The sequence below is a fragment of the Anolis carolinensis genome, chromosome 4 (assembly GCF_035594765.1).
Source record: "Anolis carolinensis isolate JA03-04 chromosome 4, rAnoCar3.1.pri, whole genome shotgun sequence".
Taxonomy (NCBI): domain Eukaryota; kingdom Metazoa; phylum Chordata; class Lepidosauria; order Squamata; family Dactyloidae; genus Anolis; species Anolis carolinensis.
In genome coordinates, this window is record NC_085844.1 from 188,876,931 (window position 1) to 188,900,639 (window position 23,709).

Below are 23,709 nucleotides of genomic sequence, written 5' to 3' on the forward strand. Positions count from 1 at the left end.
GGACTTTGTACTCTTGGCTGAGTTTGTTTTCCAGCAGATATCGGGATAATTGAAATCGCCCATGACTACTATATCTCTTCTTTGTGCCTGTTTGGTCAGCTGTTGACAGAAGGCTTCATCAAGTCCTTCATCCTGACTCGGAGGTCTGTAGTAGACACCCACGACAAGATCTTTTTGAGTCCCGGTTCCCTTGATTCTTATCCAGATGCTTTCAAGCTGGTTTCCCGGATTACAGTCTTGCATTTCTTCTGCAACGTAACTGTTTTTGACATATAAAGCTACTCCCCCTCCTCTCCCCTTTGCTCTATTTCTGTGAAAGAGGTTATAGCCCTCAATGGTTAAATTCCAGTGATGGGAGTCATCCCACCAGGTTTCAGTGATGCCTATGACATCGTATGTGTGGTGCTGTGCTAGGAGTTGGAGTTCGTCTTGCTTATTTCCCATGCTCTGAGCATTAGTGTAAAGACATGTAAGCCCCTGTGACCTCCCCCCGAACTGTTTATTTGGGATTATTGTGCTCTCTGTACTTGGTCCTTGCTGTGTTTGTGCAGCCCTCCGTTTAGCCTTTTGGCGGTTCCCTGTGGTCGTGGGTAATATAGTGTTCGCCAGGCTGTTGTTCCCCTCCCCCAGTGGATCTAGTTTAAAGTGCGCCTGATGAGGTTTGTGAGTCTGTGTGCAAAAAGATGTTTTCCTACTTGTGTGAGATGCACCCCATCGCTTGCCAGTAGTCCATCCTCTTGGAAGAGTAGACCATGGTCAAGGAAGCCAAAATGCTCCTCTTGACACCATTTTCTGAGCCAGTTATTGACCTGTACTATTTTTCCGGCCCTTGTAGAGCCGTGTCCTACAACGGGGAGGAGGGATGAAAAGATCACATGTACATTATACAGTTTTAGCTTTGTTCCCAGAGCTCGAAAATCATTTGAAAATCATAATATTTATTTGTATCCCATTCCCCTCTCCCAAAAATTGGACTGAAGGTGGTCCACAATTTAAAAGAAGGAAACAACTGAAAGCATACAAAAATAAATATTAAAACAGAATTAAATAAAATTTCATGCCAAGAGAGGGGATTTCTCCCAATCCAAAAACAAGCTTCAGAAAGGAATATTCCTTTGGATTTCAGCAGAAGAGGAAAGGGACAAATTCCTCCTAAACTGATATTATTTTCCCTTTAAAAGGAGGTATAAAGCAGTGCTTCTTAAACTGTAAGTCTCAACCCTTAATGGGCTCAATGTAGGGGTTCAAAAAAAAATTGGCAACAGTTTCCTGAACGTCATCTAGTGGTTGTTTAAGACATTTATACACATCTGTTGTGCAGTGTTTACAGTGGACTCTACAGGAAATGCTTCAGCTGTATTTCATTAAAAGGATCATCAAACTGTTTGGCAAGTTTTGCAAATACTGAGTTATCAGCAAATGTTTGATTTTAATATCTATTTTATATACCTATACACCCATAGTCACATAAATATTTTTTGGGCCAAAAAGGGTCCTGAATGGAAAACTTTAAGAATCCCAGGTCTAAAGAAATCTTTGCATTGTTGCTGGGCAGCATGTTAACTGTGCTGCGGAAGAAGAGCACCAACTACTACTCAATTTAGCAAAATTCCAAATATTATGGAAGGACTTTCACCAGTATGCAACATCGAGCAAAACAAACTGACTATCCTGCTGTCAAGAAATACATGCCCAGATTTTTTTTTCTGTGTGTGTGTGTGTGTGTGTGTGTTGGGGGGGGGGGGGTCAACACCTTTTGGGATTTTATAACCCACCTATACTCAGGTTCCTCTGAAGAAAATGTGATTTAAAAAGACTTCTGCAGAGAAATAGTCCATAGAGAAATTTACTGGGTGGTTAAAAAAACAGTTTGGGGAAAAAATCTGCCAATGGGTTTCTTCGAAACTACTGGGAGCGTTAAGCAAGGCTCTTTCAGCAGGCGTCACCATGGCACAGAGACTTCCTGATCTTTCTAGAATTGCAAGCTGCCTCAAATGTAGGAGTTTGTTACAGGAGGGGGAAGGAAAAGGGATTGTGCAAGCAAAGCTAACACTTTAAAGCGCTTAAGTGACACGATGGAAAGAGGCATGATGAGTGTGTGCAGTTATCCTTGCTAGCACTTAAGGATTAAATGTACTTGTTACCCACCTCAATGAATTATTTTATTCCTCATAAAGAATAGTGTTGCAAGGAGAGGGGGAAAGGAAGAAGGAAGGTTGTTCTAAAAAGTAGGGGGAAAACATCATCCATAAGGTTGTGACCAGAAACAAGGGAGCATAAGATATGTCTCCCACTATTTTCAAATCCAGTGATTTCTAAAATTAAAAGAGCAGGTATTGTTGAAGAGAGAAGTTAGCTTCCTTTGTTGTATGCAATCTGCAAGACACAACTAGCATATAGAAAATACAAGAAGGTTCCTCTTAATAAATGGAATACAAGCAGGATGCAATTTTAATTGGCCCACTTTACAGCATTTCAGTTTTACATTTCCTCAGAAATATATTTCATCTAAAATGCATACAGGAGGAAAACAATTACACTCTTGCTTTGCTTGAAGGAAATGGTTTCCTTTGCCTGCTTAGAAGCGGGAGCATGAGGACAAAGAAGAAACTGCAACTCCTACTGCTAGCCGGATGGGCTTCCTTTGTCCCTTAGAAGGAACATGAAGAGAGACAAAGCTGGAATTTTGCATCAGAGGAAGGGGTTTCCTTTGTGTACTTAGAGGGTATGTGCGAAAGCGATGAAAAAACTGGAATTTTGAGAATGTTGGTGTTGCTTGGGTGGGGATGTGCAGCTGGACTACAAATGATCTGGTGGGGAAGGGTTGCATAGCTTGGAAAAGATAAACTCTGGTGATTAACTCTTTAAAATTGACAGTAGGCTAAGTAAAATTGCTAACTTTGTAGCTACTTCAGTTCCATAAGAACACCATTCCCCATCAGTTTCCAAGTATCCTCTATGAAACTGACCTTGCTTTCTCCTCCCGGTTTACATCAGTCTCAATGTAAATCACAATATAAATTGAGGCTTATTTGTTTTGTTGCGTTTTTTTGTCTTAAGATCAATAGAAAGAGTATACTTATTAGAATAGCTGAGAATGGCAAAACCCCATTCATCCAGCTGCAAGGGGGAATGGGAAAGGCACTGTCAACCTTTCTAGATCTGAAAGAGGTAGGAGAGATGTAGATGTTCTCATTATTCCTCACTATTCCTGCCTGTATGAAGCAGAACAACAAGAGAACAGAAATAGCTACATCCTCTCACTCATACATTTCAATAATGCCATCGGCATATTTCCTAAGAAGCACCTGTTTGGGAAAGCTGCTGTTCAGTTTACTGGGTTGCAGCTGTCAAAATGAGGTGATAGGTATATGCATTTAGTCCTCAATTAATAGTTAGTCTTATGTTGTCTTCCACATCAGCTCTCAGTATTCCCTCATGGGTCTCTTGGGAAAGAAGAGGTGGGAGATGAGGAGGAGGAGGAGATGAAGATGATATCAATGCAAACTCAGGGCCTCATCCTTTGGGATTCACAAAATTGGCAGTAGCAGTAATCCTGCCTTGTATGTACGTGAAGAGAGCCGTTAGCTCGTTGTCATGTTATATAACCATCTTCGCCATACCACACAACTTGGGTTCAATGTTCTTCTTTGTCAGCCATTAATCTTTGCCATCTTGGGCTTTTATAATTGGATTTCCCAGGTCACATGGTGAGATAAAAAGTCCTCAATCCAGTGTAACAAAATTGGGTTATCCATGAAGACTTAAGAGAGGAGGTGGGGGGAGGTGGGAGAAAGAACACAGAGCAAGGAGAAAGGCTTTGATGCTACCTTCTTAGCAGTCTTGGACCAGCAGCCTTTCAGGAGACAGCTCCGGAGCAAGACAGCTCCGTAGAGCATCTTTTTTTTTTATTCAAATGCTGTAGGATTTGGCAAAAACACTTTTATTTTGCTTTCTCTCATTCTCACCACCCAACAAGGGTGAGTTAACCCATCTGAAGAGCTGGAACGGCCAGAAGATATAGAGAACCTAGAGGTCTCAGAGGAGGAGGACGAAGAAGGTGACATGGGGAGTGGAGCAAGCGCTGAGGACAAGGAACTTGCCAGGAGGTCCAAGGAACTGGAAAAGAAGCTACAGGAAGATGCAGACAAAGAGGCAAAGACAGTCAAGCTGCTTCTGCTAGGTAGGCATACTGGCCCATTCATCCTTTGTGCCCAAGCTCTTTTAAGAAGGGGGAGGGGGGATAAAGGTGGAGCCCATTATTGGTGATAATGAGCCACTTATCCTTTATAGAACTTGTTTAGCTCTTTGAAGGCATGGTCCTGGAGGGTCATCTGCCACTGCCAAAATGGAGAGTGGAAACTAACTGTTTAAGAACTAATTAATTACATGTGTCCTTATGTACAAGCAGTCCCTGAAGAATTCTGAAGTAAGATTCCAGATATTCTGTCTCAATGACAGCAGGTGAGATGGTATGAGGTCAGTCAGGGTTTACCAGAGGTGGCGGACAAAATGGTGGTCCTCTCCATTTCAAGCATAGATGTTGACTGGACTGGTAGTTGAATGAGACTTCAATTCTGGAGAACTAAGGGTGTTCATGGCAAACTGTATGGCACACATAGCTCTAGTCTCTAAAGCCATGCCACCATTTCCTGCCTATTCGAATTTGCTACCTGAGGTTCTCAATTGGTTACAAATGGCCTTGGTGTCCGTGAGAGAAAATGAATGGTGAAATGTCTTTTGATTCTGATGTGGCCAAAAAGCTTATGGTATGGGCGCTGTTAGACTTCTGTACACTGTTCTCTGAGATAAGTTTCCCCAAGGACTAAAGGTCAAACATTGTGGTTGAAAATGATGCCAGGTAACAGTCAACTGTAAATGGCCAAAAACATTACAGAATGGAAGAGGTTCAGATGGATTCAAGTTTATTTCAGCGCACAAAAAGAAACATCATTTAAAACAAGAACATGGGAATGTCTCTTGCTAAGTTGCACCAGATGGTTTCTCATTAGCTTGGTGACTTCCTAAGACAGCCGATTAGCAAGAACGCAGATATCTCAGCCCATTGGATGCAGCAAAAGGTCAACAAGCACCCTCTTCAGCAAAGCAGTCCAGGGCACCAATGGCTGTCAGAAGAGATTAAATGTTTCCAAGAAGGGATGACAGTTAGAGGAGGGACAAAGAAATCTGAGACCCATGTTATTATCTTAGGATATGCAAAATTCTTGCCTTTTGCTTTCAAAAGAAGATCTAACTTCTAAAATAGAATTGTTTATCCTGGGATAGTTCCCTATCCTCAACATAAAAGAATTTAGGAATCCACAATTCACTCTGCAAAGATAATGCTCCTGACGACTGTCCATTCACCTACCATATCCCAGATAATCAATCAAAGACTATTTAAAAAAAAATTCCCACAGCAGGAAAATGTATTGTCCCTGCTGCTCTTTAGCTCAGTAAGCACTAAATACAAGGAAATGGAAATCCCAGCTATGAACTGCAACTGGGAATAAAAATGTCCTTGCTCTTACAGCATGGCTTTGTAAGACAGCGCTCCCCTAGAAAGAAGAAAAGTGTTCCTCAAATATATGAAGGAGTGTCAATCAAACAGCAGGGCACAGGCTAGCAGCAGGTAGTCTGTACTTGCCTGTGCAACATGGGTTCATCCAGGTGACAGCAAGGAGGTTGGGATCAGGGCACTTAAGTCCTAATTCTAAGCAGCTTCCTGTTTTGGAATAAGCAGCTTAAAGTGATGAGATGAGCAAACATACCATGGCCGTTGAAGAAGACTGAAGGGCAAGAGAAAAAAAAATCACAGTTAGGAAAGACAGAACACCTTAAGAATACATGCTTATAGGCTAGCATTGCTAGAATGAGGAAGCTTATTGATTTGGAATTGCATATAAATTGGCCCCTACTGGGTTCATAAAAGTTTTGCAGGTATTTACATTTTTTTTTCTTTAAAAAGGAAACACGAGATCACTATTTTAATGGCTCACATTGTCATCAAGTTGGATCATCCTAAGGCTACCAATTTTAACTCCAGTTAGAACTAGAAAATTATGTACAGTTGTGGACAGAGAAGAGGAATATTTATGGTTATAACCCTATGCATGTTTTGTTGTTGTGTGCCTTCAAGTTTTTTCTGACTTAAAGTGACCTTATCATGGTTTTTTGAGGGGACACAGAGGTGTGACTTGCTGAAGATCATTCAGTGGATTTCTATGGCTGAGTAAGGAATTGAATCTTGGTGTTCAGAATCATAGCTCACCACTAAAATCACTGCACCAAACAGGCTCTTTGCAGAAGTAAACCCTACTGAATTCAGTGAAACCCACTCTCATTGAACTGGGTAAAGAATTGCAGCTGAAAAATATTATTTTCATTCTTTGCAAAAGTTAGATCACCCCATACAATGAATAACTGATCTGAGGAATCCTTATAATGGGTTGAGTTGTGGCCAATATTTGCATTGTATCAATCAGATGTCACTCAGAAATATTTTTGTGGATCTATACTTGTCCAAATATTTTATCCAAATATGTGATTCACATTGCTTGAAGAAAGTAACCTTCTGTGGTGTGCTGGGGATTCAAGGGCAGTTCAGTTCATAACACTGTCCTTTCCAGCCTGCATGAAGATTCCATTTTGCTAATCAGTTACAAATTAGCATTGCTGTAGAATTCCAAAGGCTATGGAAAATGGTCAGAATAGGCATGTAGTGGATTTAATGTACACAGGGTATTTTCAAGCTGATAGCAACCCTTCCAGTTCTCCAAACTAGCATTTTTCTTCTGTGTTATGCTTGCTTTCATGCAGCATCAATCTCCAAGTATCAGAATAGCTGGCAACTTTGCTGAAGGGGGATGCCTCTACTCCTGTTGGTATCTGATTCAGTGCAGCGGTAGCACATACACCTCTAATTGGCACAATAGGAAAGTGCTGAATCTCTCAAGCAATAAATTAAATTATAAAAATTTATTTTAAAATCACTGAAAGGTACAAGTGATTTGAGAAGGGTGAGCAGGGGTCAATTTAGGGAGGACCGAGGATCGTTGTGACTCCTGACAGTTTATGTTTCCTGAATTATACCTTAGGGCCAGGGCAGACTATTATTATTATTATTATTATTATTATTATTATTATTATTATTATTATTATTATTATTATATACACCCTTTTTCTTTTCACAAGGAGACTCAAAGCAGCTAAGACAACTTGTGGCCTTTCATATGTTGTTGGACTATGATTTCCATCACCCTTACGCAAGATTGTAAATGGCGAGGAATAGTGGGAACAAGTTCAGTAACATTTGGAAGGTTTTGAATTGCAGATCCTTTTTAGGAGTGCCCATATTTCTGCATACTATAAGTTGTAAGAAGCCTTTGCGTTTCTAGGTGATTTGAATGTTCACACCCACAGTCCTTTACAATTTTTGGTCAAAACATCTGAATTGCCAACATTTTCCCAGTTCTGAAACAAAGGGCAAACAGGTAACAGTGGCAAATATTTATAATGGTTAGAAATGTCTTGGAGTTAGATCTCTGTTATAGCTGAGAAAGACCTTCAAAGCCTTCTCACTTCATGCACTATCTACCTCAAGAAATGTAAAATGGATACCTTGGACAAAGTTACACAGCTTGCTTCCTAGGGACGTAAGAGGTAGCACTCAATACATGCGATGACTGTCACGTGGTGCTATTACACAAGTTGTCCTTAAGCACATGGGCCATGTATATGAATGACAAGAAGGGAAAAAGGACATGTGGACAATGAATAAACAAAATCCAAGGGAACAAGACTCCAGGAGATCTATCTTTTTATAAAAGTGGCCATCATGGACACTGGTAACACCAAAAGCATCAATCAATTCTCAGCTTTGCCTTTCACCTGAAGAGTGGATACCACAGTGGGAAATGGATCAAGTGAGGAAGAAATCTGAAAAGCTTCAAAAATTGAAAAGCCAAGTATTAGGAGGAGTGTTGGTACAGGAGGCTCTTTTCTATGGAAGAAGCTGTGTGGCTGCTTGCAAAGCACAGCATGAGGTCGGGGCTCAGTATAATAACTTGTCCTATATCCACTTCTATTCCCATGGTAACTTCCTCCTTAGTAATTATGTTGCCTCGTTTTCTTCTTTTTTGACCGTGTGTTGTAGCAACACCCACAGCCATGCCTATTCTTTATCACATTTCATGCTGGGAGTGGCATAGCCCATATGGTTTTGCAAGCAATGAACACAACAATAAAAAATAAAGAATGTGACATTTCAGAAGACTTTCTGTTCCATAAAGATAGTGGACATCACAGTGTTCTTTCTTTCTCTCTGCATGTAACTGCTGCACTGTTACACAAGCGACAGTAGTCTAGTTGGCTAAAATCACCACAGCTTTTCCTAAATTGTTATAGCCGAGATATACTGTGCTACAGTTCCAAGCATCCTGGCCAGGGCCATATTTACTGGGACTGGGGATAGCTATTATCCACTTCTGAGAGGGCGCCAAATTAAAGAAGAATGTGTTTTGTTTTGTTTTAAATCCCTTGCTTGGCACTAGGGGGAGCTTTGTCTTCCCAAGGAAACAGCTGTGATAGGTATACCACAATTCCCAGAAATCTGAATGTGAGATTTCTTCTCGTGAGACAGATGCTCTGATGAGACTATAGTGTAGCCCAGACTCTGACATGTTTAAAAATATGTCTACCACCAAAGCTGCTGTGAAACACAGGAAAAAGGGAAATTGCCTCATACTGAATAGAAAATAAATAACTTTAACTCCCTTTTAGGACCCAAGGGGGAGAGGGGGGACCATTTGGTCTGGTAGCTTGGAAAACAAGACTAATATTTTCATTGGCTTCTGATGGTGAAAGGGAATTGTTGTCTATTAACTACTTAGACCAGTGAATTTCCTATTACTGCTACAAACAGCTTTAGTAGAAATATATTATATAACTAGTAGAACTCTTTTCTGTTTGTGTATGTAATTCTACAAAGTGGTGATCTTTAGATGTATTTTTGGGAGGATTCCTGAGAATCACAGATCAACCCATCTGAAGCATAAGAGGTGCAGGGAGAGCAAAGCAAGTTGCTTGTGAGAATGGTTTTTCAAGTTCAACTATGAACTTAAAAACTGGGGTTTCTGCAAGTGCACAGGACCATCTCTGGGCCATGCGAAAGCTGAACACAGTTTTTTTCAGAAGAGACTTGTCCTTGTCCTCAATATGTACTCGTGGGATCTTGATGACAAGAGAACAACCTAAGCAAGAGACAATGGTGGCATGCTCATTACCGAACACACATACTAAAAATGAAAGTGGCATTTTCACCAAAATTCAGCCCATTTCCAATATGTCTTTATGCAAGTTCAAGATCAACATGGGTGGGTCCCCAGTGACCATGGAGTTGACAACAGAGTTACAGAGTTAACTCACATGTCTTAGCACACTTGTGGTACAGAACTGCTAAAATATAAGGCCCATTTTACATTGGCAGCAGAAAGAGATGGCAGAAATGAATATATTGCTTCTGGATGCAGGATAGTAGGTGCTATTTTGTAATGTTTTTCCACTTCTTAAAAATCCTTAAAATACAATGGGGTGGTGCATCAGGCAAGGAAATACAAGAGCAACCTGTATCTTACTGGTTAATTTGCTATTTGTTTTGAGTCAGTCTTGCTTCTGAGCTAAACATGGAAGAGGATTTTCAATATGAATTCCCACCTATAGTATCAAATATTGCAGTTCTTAAACTCAAAGCAGTTCATCTTGATGCATGTAGGATTTCAGTACAGAGAAAGCTGATTAGTGGTAGTAAAACATATCATTTGTTAATGGAGAAATAATGTACTGAGCCACCAGGCCCAACAGCAACAAGTTTTATTGACATTATCAAAACAGTTACAGACAGGTCCTATTCAAACAAGCCACATGCCAGTCTTTAGCTTTGGAAATTCTTTTCATAACTCATTTTTAAAAATAGCAGCAGTATGTAGAATGCCTCTAACTATGTAGAGATTGTCCTGCTCATAGCAGTGAGCAAACATTTCTCCTCATAAATATGTGGGATAGCTTCAAACCTGGTTTGAATCTCAAGGCAGGACAGTCATTGTCCACAGAATCCATTGAAGTACTGAGAAAATTCAGAGTAACATTTATTGTTAGCATTTGCAGGAGGAAGTCAACAATCCTTTGGATCGTATATTCACTGATTGAGGTTGTTATTCCTTCCTCTTCCTGTCCCCAACCACACCAATGTGCTCACATCCTTTGTAACCTTTACCATCTCTTTCAACATTATTGAAAGGTCTTGTTTCTGTAACTATATGTTGCTCAGGTGTCTCACAGCTGCCCACATGAATAGTTTGCTCACATTAGCATCAGAAAAGGAAGTGGTGGCTTTCCGGAGATCACTCCTTCACAGAACAGGAAACAGTGAAGATCACCTTCTTTCTATGATGCTGTACTATATACATGAGCAAGAGTTGACATTTATTGGCATGGATACATGAGGTGATGTAACATCTCAACCCATTTCTAGCTAAGACCTTGGCAATTGAGGCAGTTCTAGTAGGAAACCGCTACACTCTATCCCATTTCCACTACTGTATACAACCTTGGGCTTTAATATTTTGTACTGTATATGCCCTAAAACCACCAGATCCCATCTTGTATTGAAAGCTAAGCAAAATCAGTCCTGGGCTGTATCTGGATGGGAGACCACCAAGGAATACCAAATGCTGTAGGCTATCTTGCTGAGGAGAAACCTGGCAAACCCATTTCTGAATGGAAAAACACTAACATTACTTCTTTGACAACTACATAACATTTGTTAAGTCTTTACAGTGCCGTGTGGTTTCTTCTTGTTTCTTCTTGCAACAGATTAACAAAATTATCCTTTTGAGAGTAAATAGAGTGGGAGATGTTAGTTTTGAGCCTTTTGTTCCCAGAATCCATTGGCCAGCATGGCTATTCCCAGCTCAGAAAATAAGAAAAAATGAGCCCCTGTGTCTTTCTTTCTTCCTGCTCTAGCATTAATCTTCTTCCTTTTCCCTCCTTCCAGGTGCTGGTGAATCGGGCAAGAGCACAATTGTCAAACAGATGAAGTGAGTACCAGAGGTTGGAGCTGGGATACGCAGAGCCCAGGAGGCAGCGGTGCTCTTTAGGGTTTTTCTTCTAGGTGTTTGTTCTACATACAGGCACTTTCAGTGTTGCTGGCAACCAGGCTGGGCTGAAGCAAATAACATAATGAGATTATGGAAGGATTAAAACACAAATAAAAATAGCATTTAGTTAAAACTAAGCTAGGGCAACAGGGAGCAACTCTTTGCTTCTTCATCTGATCCTAAATAGGATAAGAAATAATTTCCTTTTCATACAGGGTCTGATCACCAATGAGCATTGATTTCTGTGCATATTTCTTCAGTACCTTTCTTAAGAGATTCAAGAATGTCAGTTTTCTAAGTTCTGTGAAATGCATATAAAAATAAAAATGTAAGTCTACTAGACCAGTGGTTCTCAACCTGTGGGTCCCCAGGTGTTTTGGCCTACTACCAAAAATCCCAGCCAGCTTATCAGCTGTTAGGATTTCTGGGAGTTGAAGGCCAAAACATCTGGGGACCCACAGGTTGAGAACCACTGTACTAGACACTCTTTTCCCCTAGGATGCCTGGATATTGGTTGGATACTTAATACTGAAATACTAGGAAAATGCAACCCATACAGAAGGAGATGGAATACCTTCATGGTACCAGTAACCAGTGTTGAAATGTTAGCATTAACAGTAAAGGAGCTGTTAAGGGTATAACATTGGTTGACAGATATGGTGTTTTGAGTTGCTAGAATCACAGAGTTCAATGGGAAGCATATTGGGAAGCATATTGAGAGGCATGAAAATTGATGTTAAAATTCATTTCTGGGGATAGAGAGACTAGTTATTCTTCCTAACACCCAACTTCTGGCCCAGAATGTTTTTATCGGCACCGAGGGTGCATTTACTGTAAAACTGATGCCGTTTGATACCACTTTCATTGTAATGGCTCAATACTATGGAATCATGGGTGTTGTCGTTTTACCAGATGTTAAATCTTCTCTACCAAAACCTGTTGGTGCCTTACCAAACTTCAAAGCCCAGGATTTAGGCAGAACCAAAGCCTACTCCTCACCCAAGATATAATGATTTTACTGTCAGGTCTTCAGGCAGGTCATAACCTGGTTTCTTCTACTGAAATCATTCCAGTACTGAAAGAAGAGCAGCAGTTGCCAGATGTTTTCTGGGCCACTTTCAAGGTGTTGCTTCCAAACTTTTCTACTTCTAACAGCCTAGAGACTAGCTGTCTAAGGAACTGCATGTCTTGGCATTAACCTACTTGGTTATTAAGGTCAGCAGGACCTTTGGCATTTCCTCCACCCATTAGCAGAGACCCACTTGTAGAGGAAAGGCAGTGCTGGATTTACACTCAAGCTAAGTAAGCTGCAGCTTAGGGCCACAGATTATGTGGAACTTTTAAACATAATGTACTCCCTGCCTAGATATATTATTTCTCCTTTATTTTTTCTTTCTGTTATTGTAGTATAGGCTGGGTTTCCCTTATCCAAAATGTTTGAAAACAGAAATGTTTGGAATTTATTTTGCATTTCGCCCCATAATTTGGAATACCTGTATGTGCATTTGGAATATCCTGGTGATAGACTCCAAGTTTAAACAGGAAATGCATTTATGTTTTATGTACACCTTGCACACATAGACTGAAAATAATTTTATACAATATTTTAAAATATTTTGTGCATGAAACAAAGTTAGTGGGCATGAAACCATCACAAAGCAAGGACATCACTGTCTCAACCATCCATATGGACACTTTTGGATTTGGGAGTGTTTTGGAATTCCAGACAAGTGATGTTCAACCTATACACTTTTTGGAAATACTATGCAGCCTCTTAAATGTGCTGTAGTAAAGGGCCTCTACTTGTTTTAATCTAGCCTTGGGAAAAAAGAGTTTTCTCCAGTGTTGCTCCTAAGATGAAGCGTTCCCCCTGGACTAGTCTCTCTGCAGTCAGGAAGGAAGGTGGGATGGGTTGGGATAGGTCTTTTTCATTTGCCTTTTTAATTTTTTCAAAACATATTTTTAATTTTATTACATTTTCATTTCAAAGTTTTAAAATTATTGTTTTGGAGGTTTTTTTGTAGGCTACCATGGTGAGTGCAAAATTGCCTTATACAAAATAAATGTTTATAGTATTGTGGACTACAGCAATTTTACTCTTTTCATATAAGTGAATACTATCTGTGTGTTTGGTTATATACAATTGGTACAAATTCAATATGTAGAGTGGCATTTCACATAAAAGAATTGTACTTTCCCCCCTTCTTTACACAGGATTATCCATCAAGATGGCTACACGGAAGAGGAATGTTTGGAGTTCAAATCAGTCATTTATGGAAACATCCTACAATCGATTTTGGCCATCATCCGAGCCATGACCACTTTGGGAATAGATTATGCCGATTCCAGTCGAGCGGTCAGTATTACCATAACTAGAAAAAGAAGGTTCTCCTTCAACCTGGAAGCATTATTGGCCATGTTAGCTAGGGGATTCTGGGAGCTTTGAACCCCTCCCCACTCCCCAATAATTTTTCTCAGTTCTAGCTGGAAGAGGGAGTGGATATATAATGTTGGAAATAGTTTTTTTGTTCAAAGCAGTTGGAAATGGTAATGTGTTGACCCATGATGCATATTGTCATTGATTTGATACAAGTGAAAGGGATAAAAAGGAGGAAGGAAAAGGGAACATGGTGGCACTCAAATGGTTTTGTTTTTAGCATGTTCTTTTCTGAATAGAAACCCATTTCACTGAATGCAATACAGAATGATATCTAAAGAAGTGGGTTTAGATCCACAAAAGTTTGTGCTAAAATAAAAACCAGTTAGTCTGAAAGGTTCTGCAACACACACACACACACACACACCCCCGCCACCGCCATCTCTTCTTCCTATGTTGCAATAGATCAGTGGTTCTCAATCTGTGGGTCCCCAGTTGTTTTGACCTACAACTCCCAGAAATCCCAGCTGAAGGCCAAAACGTCTGGGAATCCACAGGTTGAGAATCACTGCAATAGATTGACAGAACTGTAGTGGGCCCTTGATCTCCACTGGGAATTGATTCTAGGATCCCCTATGGATACCAAAATCCATGGATGCCCAAACCCATTATATATAATTGTACAGTAAAATTATCTTTCTTATAAACAATGGGAAAATCCAGGCTTGCCTTTTGAAAATTGTGTGTTATGTGTGTGGAGATATTTCAAGCTGCAGGCATGGAATTCATGGATATGGCTGGCCGATGAAAGTGTACATCGGGTCCTCAAACTTTTTAAGTGGAGGGCCGGTTCATGGTCCCTCAAGCTGTTGAGGGGCCGAATTATCATTTGAAAAAAAAAAAAAAAGAACAAATTCCTATGCACACTGCACATATCTTATTTGTAGTGCAAAATCCCCCAACAACTACTATTTATTTATTTATTTATTTATTTATTTATTTACTACGTTTATACCCCACCCTCTCTCATCCCAAAGGGGACTCAGAGCGGCTTACAAGTTGTATGTACATACAATATATTATATTATTGGCATAGCACAATATTAGCATTATATATTACTATATTGTCCTATACCACTACCGTAATATTATTAGTAATATTACATTTAACATATAATGTATAATTAATATTATTATATTGTATAATTATTAGTATTATATTATATTATAATATTAGTATCAATATTATATGTATACACAATATATTCGATTATTACCGTAGCACAATATTAGTAAATGAAATAACAATACAATATTTAAAAATAAAGACAATTTTAACCAACATAAACCTATCAGGATTTCAATGGGAAGTCTGGGCCTGCTTCTGCCCAATGAGATAGTCAAGTTAAGTAGGATTGTTGGTATTGTGTGCCTTCAAGTCATTTCAGACTTTGGGCAAGGCGAAGTCTAAAACTGAGGGTGGGGGCCAGGTCAGTGACCTTGGAGGGCCGCATCCGGCCCCCGGGCCTTAGTTTGGGGACCCCTGGTGTACATTTTTGAGACCTCTAACATATTTCCTTGGGTTGAAGCCACTATTGCATGATGCCCCCTGGTGGTTTAACAAAAGTTTTTGTGGCTTCACTACCGTAGTCTCTTCTCCATGGATTCTCAGGAGCTCAGTCACAAAGTTGTAGGACCAGGAGCAATTCCTCATGACATCTTGGTAGTTTTTATGGCTACATTCAATCTATCTCCAGTGGAGTGCAAAGTACTGATTTAAAAAGATTAATTTGGTGGTGCTGAAAATGCTGAGATGCTGTCCATCACTTGATGTTCACAGGAACGTGCTGTGTTGAGCCACTGCACAGATCATGTGATCATGCGAGGGCATACCTCTATGCATCTATTTCAGAGGAGACAATGGAATTCCTGATGCTATCCTGGTCCAGCTATTGTCCTATAGTAAAATTCCTGAGACTTTAGTACCATTGACAAATCAAATGCCCTTCTTCTCATAACACTCTACAGGAGTGTACTCAGACAAATCATGCATCCGCTGTAAATGTTTTACTATATCCAAGTCAAACCTGAACTGTTGTAATTTGGACTTAACTACTTCCTACCCATTCCCCAGAGGCCTTGGTAAACAAGTGCATTTATGTTTCCTGCTGTCTCTAAATAATTTGTTATGTTAAGCGGGAAAAAACATTTCTCTCAAAGTTACCAAGGATTAAAATAAAAACTTCCCAGTTTTTTTGGTAGAGGTGGTGAGATGCATTGTATGCATCTCCACAAGGTGAAACACTGACAAGATTAAATCCTTGAATCTCATTTTTCAGGCATCCTTCAAGACATCAAGGAAACGTGATCCCTTGACATGTCCTATCTATATTTTTTTTACAGGCTGATGGGCAACAGCTGTTCAATTTGGCCGACTCCATTGAAGAGGGAACCATGCCTCCAGAACTAGTGGACTGTATAAAGAAACTCTGGAAAGATACGGGTGTTCAGGCCTGCTTTGAGCGAGCAGCTGAGTACCAGCTCAATGACTCTGCTGCATAGTAAGTCTCTGTTTGCAGACTCATCTAATTGAAGAATACCATAATGGAGAAGAGAGATTTGTTAGGTTTAGACACAGGACTCATGTGAAAGTGATAAAGAAAATAGTATTTTTTTTTACCTTTTTTACCTGAGGGATTACCTCTCTTGCAATGTATAGGTCTTCCAGCACAACTTTGTGGTCAACTTTTTGCTGGATGTTGACCACAGAATCACATTAGAGAACGTAGATTCCTAAATAGGTGTTCTCTCTAGAAATCCCTAAGTCCTCCAGTGTGACTGAAGCAAGTTGACCACAGAATCACAGTGGAGGATCTAGCAATTCCTAGAGATAACACTTTAAATCAAATCTGTGATTAGAAAAATCCACAAAAATCAAAACTGCAAATATAGAGAAATGACTGTACTACTAGTCCAAAGGAGTGTGGTGAAATTTGGAAAAACAATGCTGTGGAATCTGAGGCCATCCAGATGTTATTGGGACTCCAATTTCTATCAGCCTGGTCAATGTTAAAGAATAATAGGAGAAGTAGTTCATCAATAGAGTGCCACAGGTTCCCTGGCTCTGTATTAGGAAAATCCATGTATGTTTGTATGTATTCACTAGACTAACTCAACCAGAGAAATCAGCCATAGCAGAGCACTTGATGAACAAACCTGGACACAGTATATTATTTGAGAACACAGAAATGCTCGACCACTCCAACAACTATCATGTCAGACTACACAGAGAAGCCATTGAAATCCATAAGCATGTGGACAATTTCAACAGAAAGGAGGAAACCATGAAAATGAACAAAATCTGGCTACCAGTATTAAAAAACTCTAAAATCAGAACAGTAAATAAGGAGCAGCACTCTGAAAACAGAAAAATTCCAGACATGAATCAATCAGGGGCAGCTAACGACTCTAAGCAAAGGATTCCCCAGGCCAGGATGTAAGGCTGGGAAGGCCATTTAATGCTAATCAAGGTGATTAATTACAACATTCACACTGGCCTCCAACAGACACGAATTCTTTCTCCCCACCCATGTAACTGATTTAGGATAAAAAGCAGAACAAGGCAGATATATTCTGCTAATGTTCTATGCATTTTCTAATCAAAACAAAATTTCAGTTATCAGTAACTTTATTACTAGGACATAGATCCTGCTTCAATGAAGTTACTGCATCAGTAGGAACCTTTTTTGTGATACCAGCAGTGATTTTCCCCAACCTACGTTGAGTAAATACTTGTGCACTGCTCCCAGGGACCACCATACAGTATAAGCCAATTATTACATGAGGTTTCCCCCCCTTGCACTGCTCTGAATTACTATACACTTCAATTTCTAGTAGTAGTTGAAAACATTAAGAACCAACTGTGCAAACTATGTTCACAGAAGACAGTTGCAGTTCTCCCAGCTTCTCGCTGGCATAATTGGTCAAGAAACTGTCTTTTTGCTTTTTATTATCATCACCTTAAACATATTGAATCTATGTAAGGGTGCTTTCTAACAGAAGCAATCAGCTGTAACTATAACTAGATCCGAACAAACAAAGCAATACAATACATTGCATAAGAAATAACTCACACAATGCTTACAATAAACTAAAGTAAACATATTGGTAAATGTTTTCATGTCTTTTACGTCACTGAATTACAAAAAGCTAACCATGTCCACGTCAAACTAATTTTTAATCCATTGCGTACTAATTTGGTACATGAAGAATGATATCAATCATTTCCTAACTGTTGCCATGTGGTTTTCTGTTTTTGTTTTGCGCCTTCAAGTTGTTTCTGACTTATTGAGACCCTAAACCTATCCCAAGATTTTCTTGGCAAGATTTTGTTCAGAGCCTTCTTCTCTAAAGCTGAGAGAACGTAGCTTGTCCAAAGTCACCTTGTGGGTTTCCATGGCTGAGCAGGAAATCAAATCCTGGTCTCCAGAGTCGTAATCCCATTTACAGGAGGCAACACATTCACAGTCTTGGATCATGCCTGTCTTGTTTGTGTCTTTGGAATGTTATTATTCAGCAAGAATTCTGCAGTAGTTTGAATTTGTAAGATTCAAAATCTATTTAGGCTCTAGAAAACTTTTGCTGAGAAAATTTACCTCTCCTTATGAGTTGTGAGATTTCATCAATGTATGGGTGGAAATGATGAACGATTGCTTTGCTTTTTTGTACACAGCTACCTGAATCAACTGGACAGGATCACAGCTCCTGGCTACCTCCCCAATGAACAGGACGTATTGAGATCACGAGTCAAAACCACAGGTATCATAGAGACAAAGTTCGGTGTCAAAGATCTCAACTTCAGGTGAGCAACCCAATATCTTCTGTGAAATTCTTGTTGTCCATCTAACTGTAATGGCCTCATGCCATTTGTTCTGCCCAAAGTGCAGCATCTTAATTCTTTTGAACCATAATGATTGGATCTTGTGATGTTGACTTTTTTGCACTCAAATTTGTGAGGTCCTGCTCAGTGCATTTTTCCTGAATGAAACATAGCACATCCTTATTAGTGGCCCTGAAGAAATACCCATAGAAGCATATTTGGTCCCAACATTTTTGTCAGGCATTAGGCAGATCAAGTTTTTCAAAAGACCTTCTGCACCTGAGGGTTTAATATTTACTATGTTTCTTCTGAGGCAACAACTAGGTGATTATGTTGTTTTGTTACCATTTCTCTCAGGATTTGTTTATTGCTATTTTTGTGGTAGTTAGGTGTTCACTGTTTCAGAGACTTGCATTTAGTTATTTCAATGAAGAAGAAAAAATAAGATATATATTTTCTCAGGAGCCAGAAGGTGTAGTAGTTTGAATGTTAGACTAGGACTCCCAGCAGACCTGGGTTCAGTTCTCTCCTCAGTCATGGAAACCCATAACATGACCTTGGGGCAAATCTCACTCTTAGTCTCAGATGAAGGAAATGGAAATCAACTTCTGAGTAAATCTTGCCAGGAAAACCCCATGACAGGGTCACCATAGTTTGGAGTTGACTTAAGGTACATAACCCACATGTTGTTTTTTTCTCTCTAAATATTTTATCCAGCTATATGTTTTTCTTTGACCATATAATGTCTTCATCTATGTCAGGGGTGGGCAAATACAAAAGACATGAGTAGTGCATGAACCCTTTAGGAGATCTTGGAGGGCTGGAACCCCTACTATATCTGCTCCTGATGCCATCAAACCCCTATAGATGACATGAGACATGGCTTTGGACCCTCCTGGGCTCCTGGAGGACACTTGACATTTTGAGACAAAACTTTTTTGAAAAAAAAATGCAAAGATGTTTTGACCCCTGTTCGCATGCAGCCACAGAGTACATTTTCCCACCCCAATCTATATATTATATCATTTGAGATTGTTTTTATTCTGTCACAACTGCTATGTTGTTTATAACTGTTGTTGTTTTATTCTGTTTTATGATACTGTGTATGTATTTTAATGTGATTATATTCTAGGATATTGACAGGGCTCATCCCCACGTAAGCCGCTCCGGGTCCCCTTGGGAAGATAGAGGCGGGATACAAAAATAAATTTATTATTATATTATTATTATTTGTCTTTAAACAACCTGATGGGTAATAAAGCATACAGTTATTATACCAAGCATGTGTTCCTTTAAACTACATATTGGGTTTAATTTGGGCTTGTCCTCTATGGTGGATTGTTTCAAATAGTGCTAAATAAACATCTCAAACACCGCTCTTTCTTCAACAGGATGTTTGATGTGGGCGGACAGAGGTCAGAGCGCAAAAAGTGGATTCACTGCTTTGAAGGGGTGACCTGCATCATCTTCTGTGGAGCACTCAGTGCTTACGACATGGTGTTGGTAGAAGATGATGAAGTGGTATGTTTTCTGGTTCAAACTCTATGTCATGCACAGAGAAAAAGGAGGAAAGCCCTCTTTGCAGGTGTCAGCTAGGGTTCAACCCATGGGCTCCAATAGTGGCTGGAAAAGGCCACCAGAGAGTGACAGGCTATCTACCACTTTCTATTCTGAACTGAAAGGTATCCATCCCCAGGGACCAGTGGTGACCTGGGAGTCTCCAAAGGATAGTTTTGCTTCTAAGCCTAACACCTAAAGTTCCCAAAACAAAGTGCAGGGTCAGTGAGTGCTCCACTGCGAATCACCTCTGTCTGTGCTGCAAAATTCAAAAACTAGGTTGACGCAAACTTCACCTCAGTCAACCACAACATCACCACAGAATATACAGTGGTGCCTAAAACCTAGCCTTAAGCAACCTGCTCAAAGTTGTGCACAACACAGAGAAGAAAATTAAAGAGCCCGCAGGTACTTACTGCTTTATTGGCCACATCATGCTGCTCTGATGCAAGTCCAAGAAGCAGAACAACATTATCCTGACATTGGCTTAACCCCTGCCTGAAATTAAATGTCTTTCAGTAAGCAGTTAACAGGTTGGGAGGTGGGATTAGCTTGTACAGAACAGCTACAACCAGTAACTACTTCATTCCAATCTTCTATGTGCACTATAAGGACAAGGAGAACCTCATCAGCCTACGTCAAAAATGACATCAGCATTAATGAGACAGAGCAGGCTTTTGCGAATACATGAATAATAAGGTTTCCTTTTCTACTTATATCAAAAGATTCCTGAGAGCCAGAGTGGGAAGGTGATCTGCTCAGTTCCTTTAAAACAAGGAGAACTAGAAATACTGTGTTGATTTTCAAAAGGGAAGTGTAACTGATATAGACTTGCCCATTTTTACAAAAGTTTGTTTGCCTCCGTTCAGCATTAGTTCCCCGAACTGCACTAAAGCAGACAAGAAAATGCAGCCTTGTGGTATTTGCTTAATTTTGTTTTTTACTAGGACTCTGAGATCCATGAACTAGAGCCAAAGCTCTACATAGTGGCTAAATGGGAGAAGCAGAACTAAAGATAAGAATAAAGTGAAACCACGGGGGGGGGGGGGGGGGGAATGTGATTTTTTTTTGTCTGAAAACATCAAACAGCTAAAAATTAGTGCTCTATTCACCCGCAAATTCCCAACACAAGAAAAATGGCTGAGAACAAAGAAGCACATTGCAAGTGTATTATAGCAGTACAGAGGTGAGTGTAATGCCCCACTTGCCAATGCAGTTGCCCATGCCTTCTCTCTGTGATCTGAGGCTTTGTTTATTGCCAGAACAGAGTGTCCAAATAAGGTATGTATTATGATAGGGAGGGAGAAGGCAGGTATGTTTAAAAACAATTAGAAGTCACCATCCTTGCCAATCTGCTTTCTCTCACCTGTACCTCTATCAGTATTCTGATCTAAATTATGCCTATCCCTACCCTAAAACATGGCTAAATGCTATCTTCAGCAGCAGCATTAGACTGTTGAAAGTCTAACCAAAAGAAACATCAAAGCGGTTCACATAACAAGTTGTGCAATTTTTATGATTCAGTGATCTGGCCCTGAAGCCTGTTGACTACAGCCTCTTCAAGGCCAATAAAATTATCCAGTTTTCACAGCCCAAAGTAGCAAACCTTACCTTCCCAAACAAGTGCCTATGACTGCTACAACTTTGTGAGAACAAAAATATTAAGGAGACTCAAATAAAATATGTGGACTTTTCTTTTTTATTTTCTGTTCTAACAGCTCTAGAAATTACTGCCTTCCTTTGTTCCCGCACTCCCACTTCTAAATATTTGTTTTTCCAGATGTAAACAGTATAATCAGCATGTGCAGCTCTGTTTTCCATTCTTAATGCTGCACCAACATGATTGAATTCTCCACCTGCCCTGTCCCTATGTGCCCTGCAAACAAACTCCTGAGGGTTTCCCTGCTTGATGAAGCAGGTCTTTGGGGTGCACTGAAAGTGGTTGCAGCATTTTTGGGAAGGGAGAAAACACTGGATGCTGCTGTTCTGCATGTTAGATCCTATATTGTGACTAGAACTTAGCGAACTAGTCAGCCCTCCACATTTGCAGATTTGACTTTTGCAGATTTTTCAGATTAAAATGTTCTCTGGGAATCTCTAGATCCTCCAGAAGCTGACCATAAGTAAGTCCTATGAATCTCTATATTATCCAGTGTGATTCAACCATCAGGTTCCAGCTGTAGTTAACTATAGAGCCAATTGGAGGACCTAGACATTCTTAAGAGAGATATTTTCTGAAGTTATAACATTGCAATTTTAAAATTTGTAGTTTTTATCTTTTGCAAGATCCTGTGTCTCTAACTTCAGCAAATGTGGAGGGCTGGGTGTATACGATCTGCTTCAAATACTAATTGCTACTTTTTACAAGCACACCTGGAAATGTCCCTGAGTGGTGGGGAAAGGGAATACAATGAAGGCTCTTCAAAAATCAAGATTTTCTTACTGAATATCTCAGGATCCACAGAACTTAGGGGTCCATTACTGCCTTACCTGTTTTGTCTGTTTTTGTGCCTGCAGAGCCAAGTAGGGTAAATGTCACTTTGTCCTGCCCGTGTGTGTATTTTTTAAAGGTGTGTTGAGAGCCTGAAATGCCAATAACCAAGCCTTTAGGACCATGGAATAGTTTCTGATGGAGTCTAACAGTGTATTTTGAAAACAAAATGAACAGATACTTGGCACAAAATGTTGAAGTTTAATTGTTTAAAAACTTGTTGTCTTCTCTGTAGAACCGCATGCACGAGTCTTTGCATCTGTTCAACAGTATATGCAATCATAAGTTCTTTGCTGCTACCTCTATCATTCTGTTTCTGAACAAGAAGGACCTCTTTGAGGAAAAGATCAAGAAAGTACATCTCAGTATTTGTTTCCCAGATTATGATGGTGAGTTGCTCTTTTCCTCATTTCTATTTTGCTTAAGAAGGAAGCCAATTCACAAACGACAATTTTCTACATTGCTGAATGCTATCACACTTGAAAAGGATGTTTTCAATCACTAACCTCCTTTTGCTCTTGTATAAATGGCTTTAAGTATGACTAACTTTCCTCTTAAAACAGAGTTAAAGATTGAATTGTTGAAACAAAACACAGCAACTAATTTGTGAGAAACATATATTTGAGTAAACTTCTTGATGCACGAAGTCATAATTCACTCCCCTCATTCCAAATTGCAAAAACAATTTTAAAAACTGCTCAGTTTACCACGAAGTATACAAATTCATTTCCATTTTTACTCCTTTTTATAGAGGCACAGGGTTTTTATTTATTTTTGTCCCATGTACAGGCAGTCCCCAAATTACTAACAAGATAGGTTCTGTTGATTTGTTTGTAAGTTGGAACAGGTACATTTTTGTGTAACTCCAGCCAAAAATATATTTTTTAGATTTGGATAGCATAGGGAACATCCTTGTGGTGTTTGTTTTGCAGTCTGTATTCCTGTTCAGAAGATTTCACCTCACTTTCAGTCTCTGAAATTTAATCCACTACGCCCCTGTGGCCTAGTGGATTAAAGCCTTGTGACTTGAAGGTTGGATTGCTGACCTGAAGGCTGCCAAGTTTGAATCCCACCCGGGGAGAGCGCGGATGAGCTCCCTCTATCAGCTCCAGCTCCATGCGGGGACATGAGAGAAGCCTCCCACAAGGATGGTAAAAACATCCGGGTGTCCCCTGGGCAACGTCCTTGCAGACAGCCAATTCTCTCACCCCAGAAACAACTCAGGTTGCTCCTGACACGAAAAAAAAGT

General features: G+C 39.8%; 1 protein-coding gene across 4 annotated transcripts in view; it reads left to right on the forward strand.

Moving 5' to 3' along the window:
- gnat2 (G protein subunit alpha transducin 2) overlaps window positions 1-23,709 on the forward strand; it is a 36,947-nt gene that overhangs the window by 10,637 nt on the left and 2,601 nt on the right. The window contains exons 1-8 of one of the 4 annotated variants that reach the window (XM_003220183.4): window positions 948-2,725; window positions 3,980-4,183; window positions 11,054-11,096; window positions 13,371-13,512; window positions 15,937-16,094; window positions 18,266-18,394; window positions 19,804-19,933; window positions 22,696-22,849. In XM_003220183.4, coding sequence (XP_003220231.1) covers window positions 4,066-4,183; window positions 11,054-11,096; window positions 13,371-13,512; window positions 15,937-16,094; window positions 18,266-18,394; window positions 19,804-19,933; window positions 22,696-22,849 — 874 coding nt within the window. In that variant the 5' untranslated portion in view covers window positions 948-2,725; window positions 3,980-4,065. Of the gene's footprint in view, window positions 1-947; window positions 4,184-11,053; window positions 11,097-13,370; window positions 13,513-15,936; window positions 16,095-18,265; window positions 18,395-19,803; window positions 19,934-22,695; window positions 22,850-23,709 lie in introns of those variants that run through there. The other 3 variants (XM_008109434.3, XM_008109435.3, XM_008109433.3) reach the window with 3 other exon arrangements.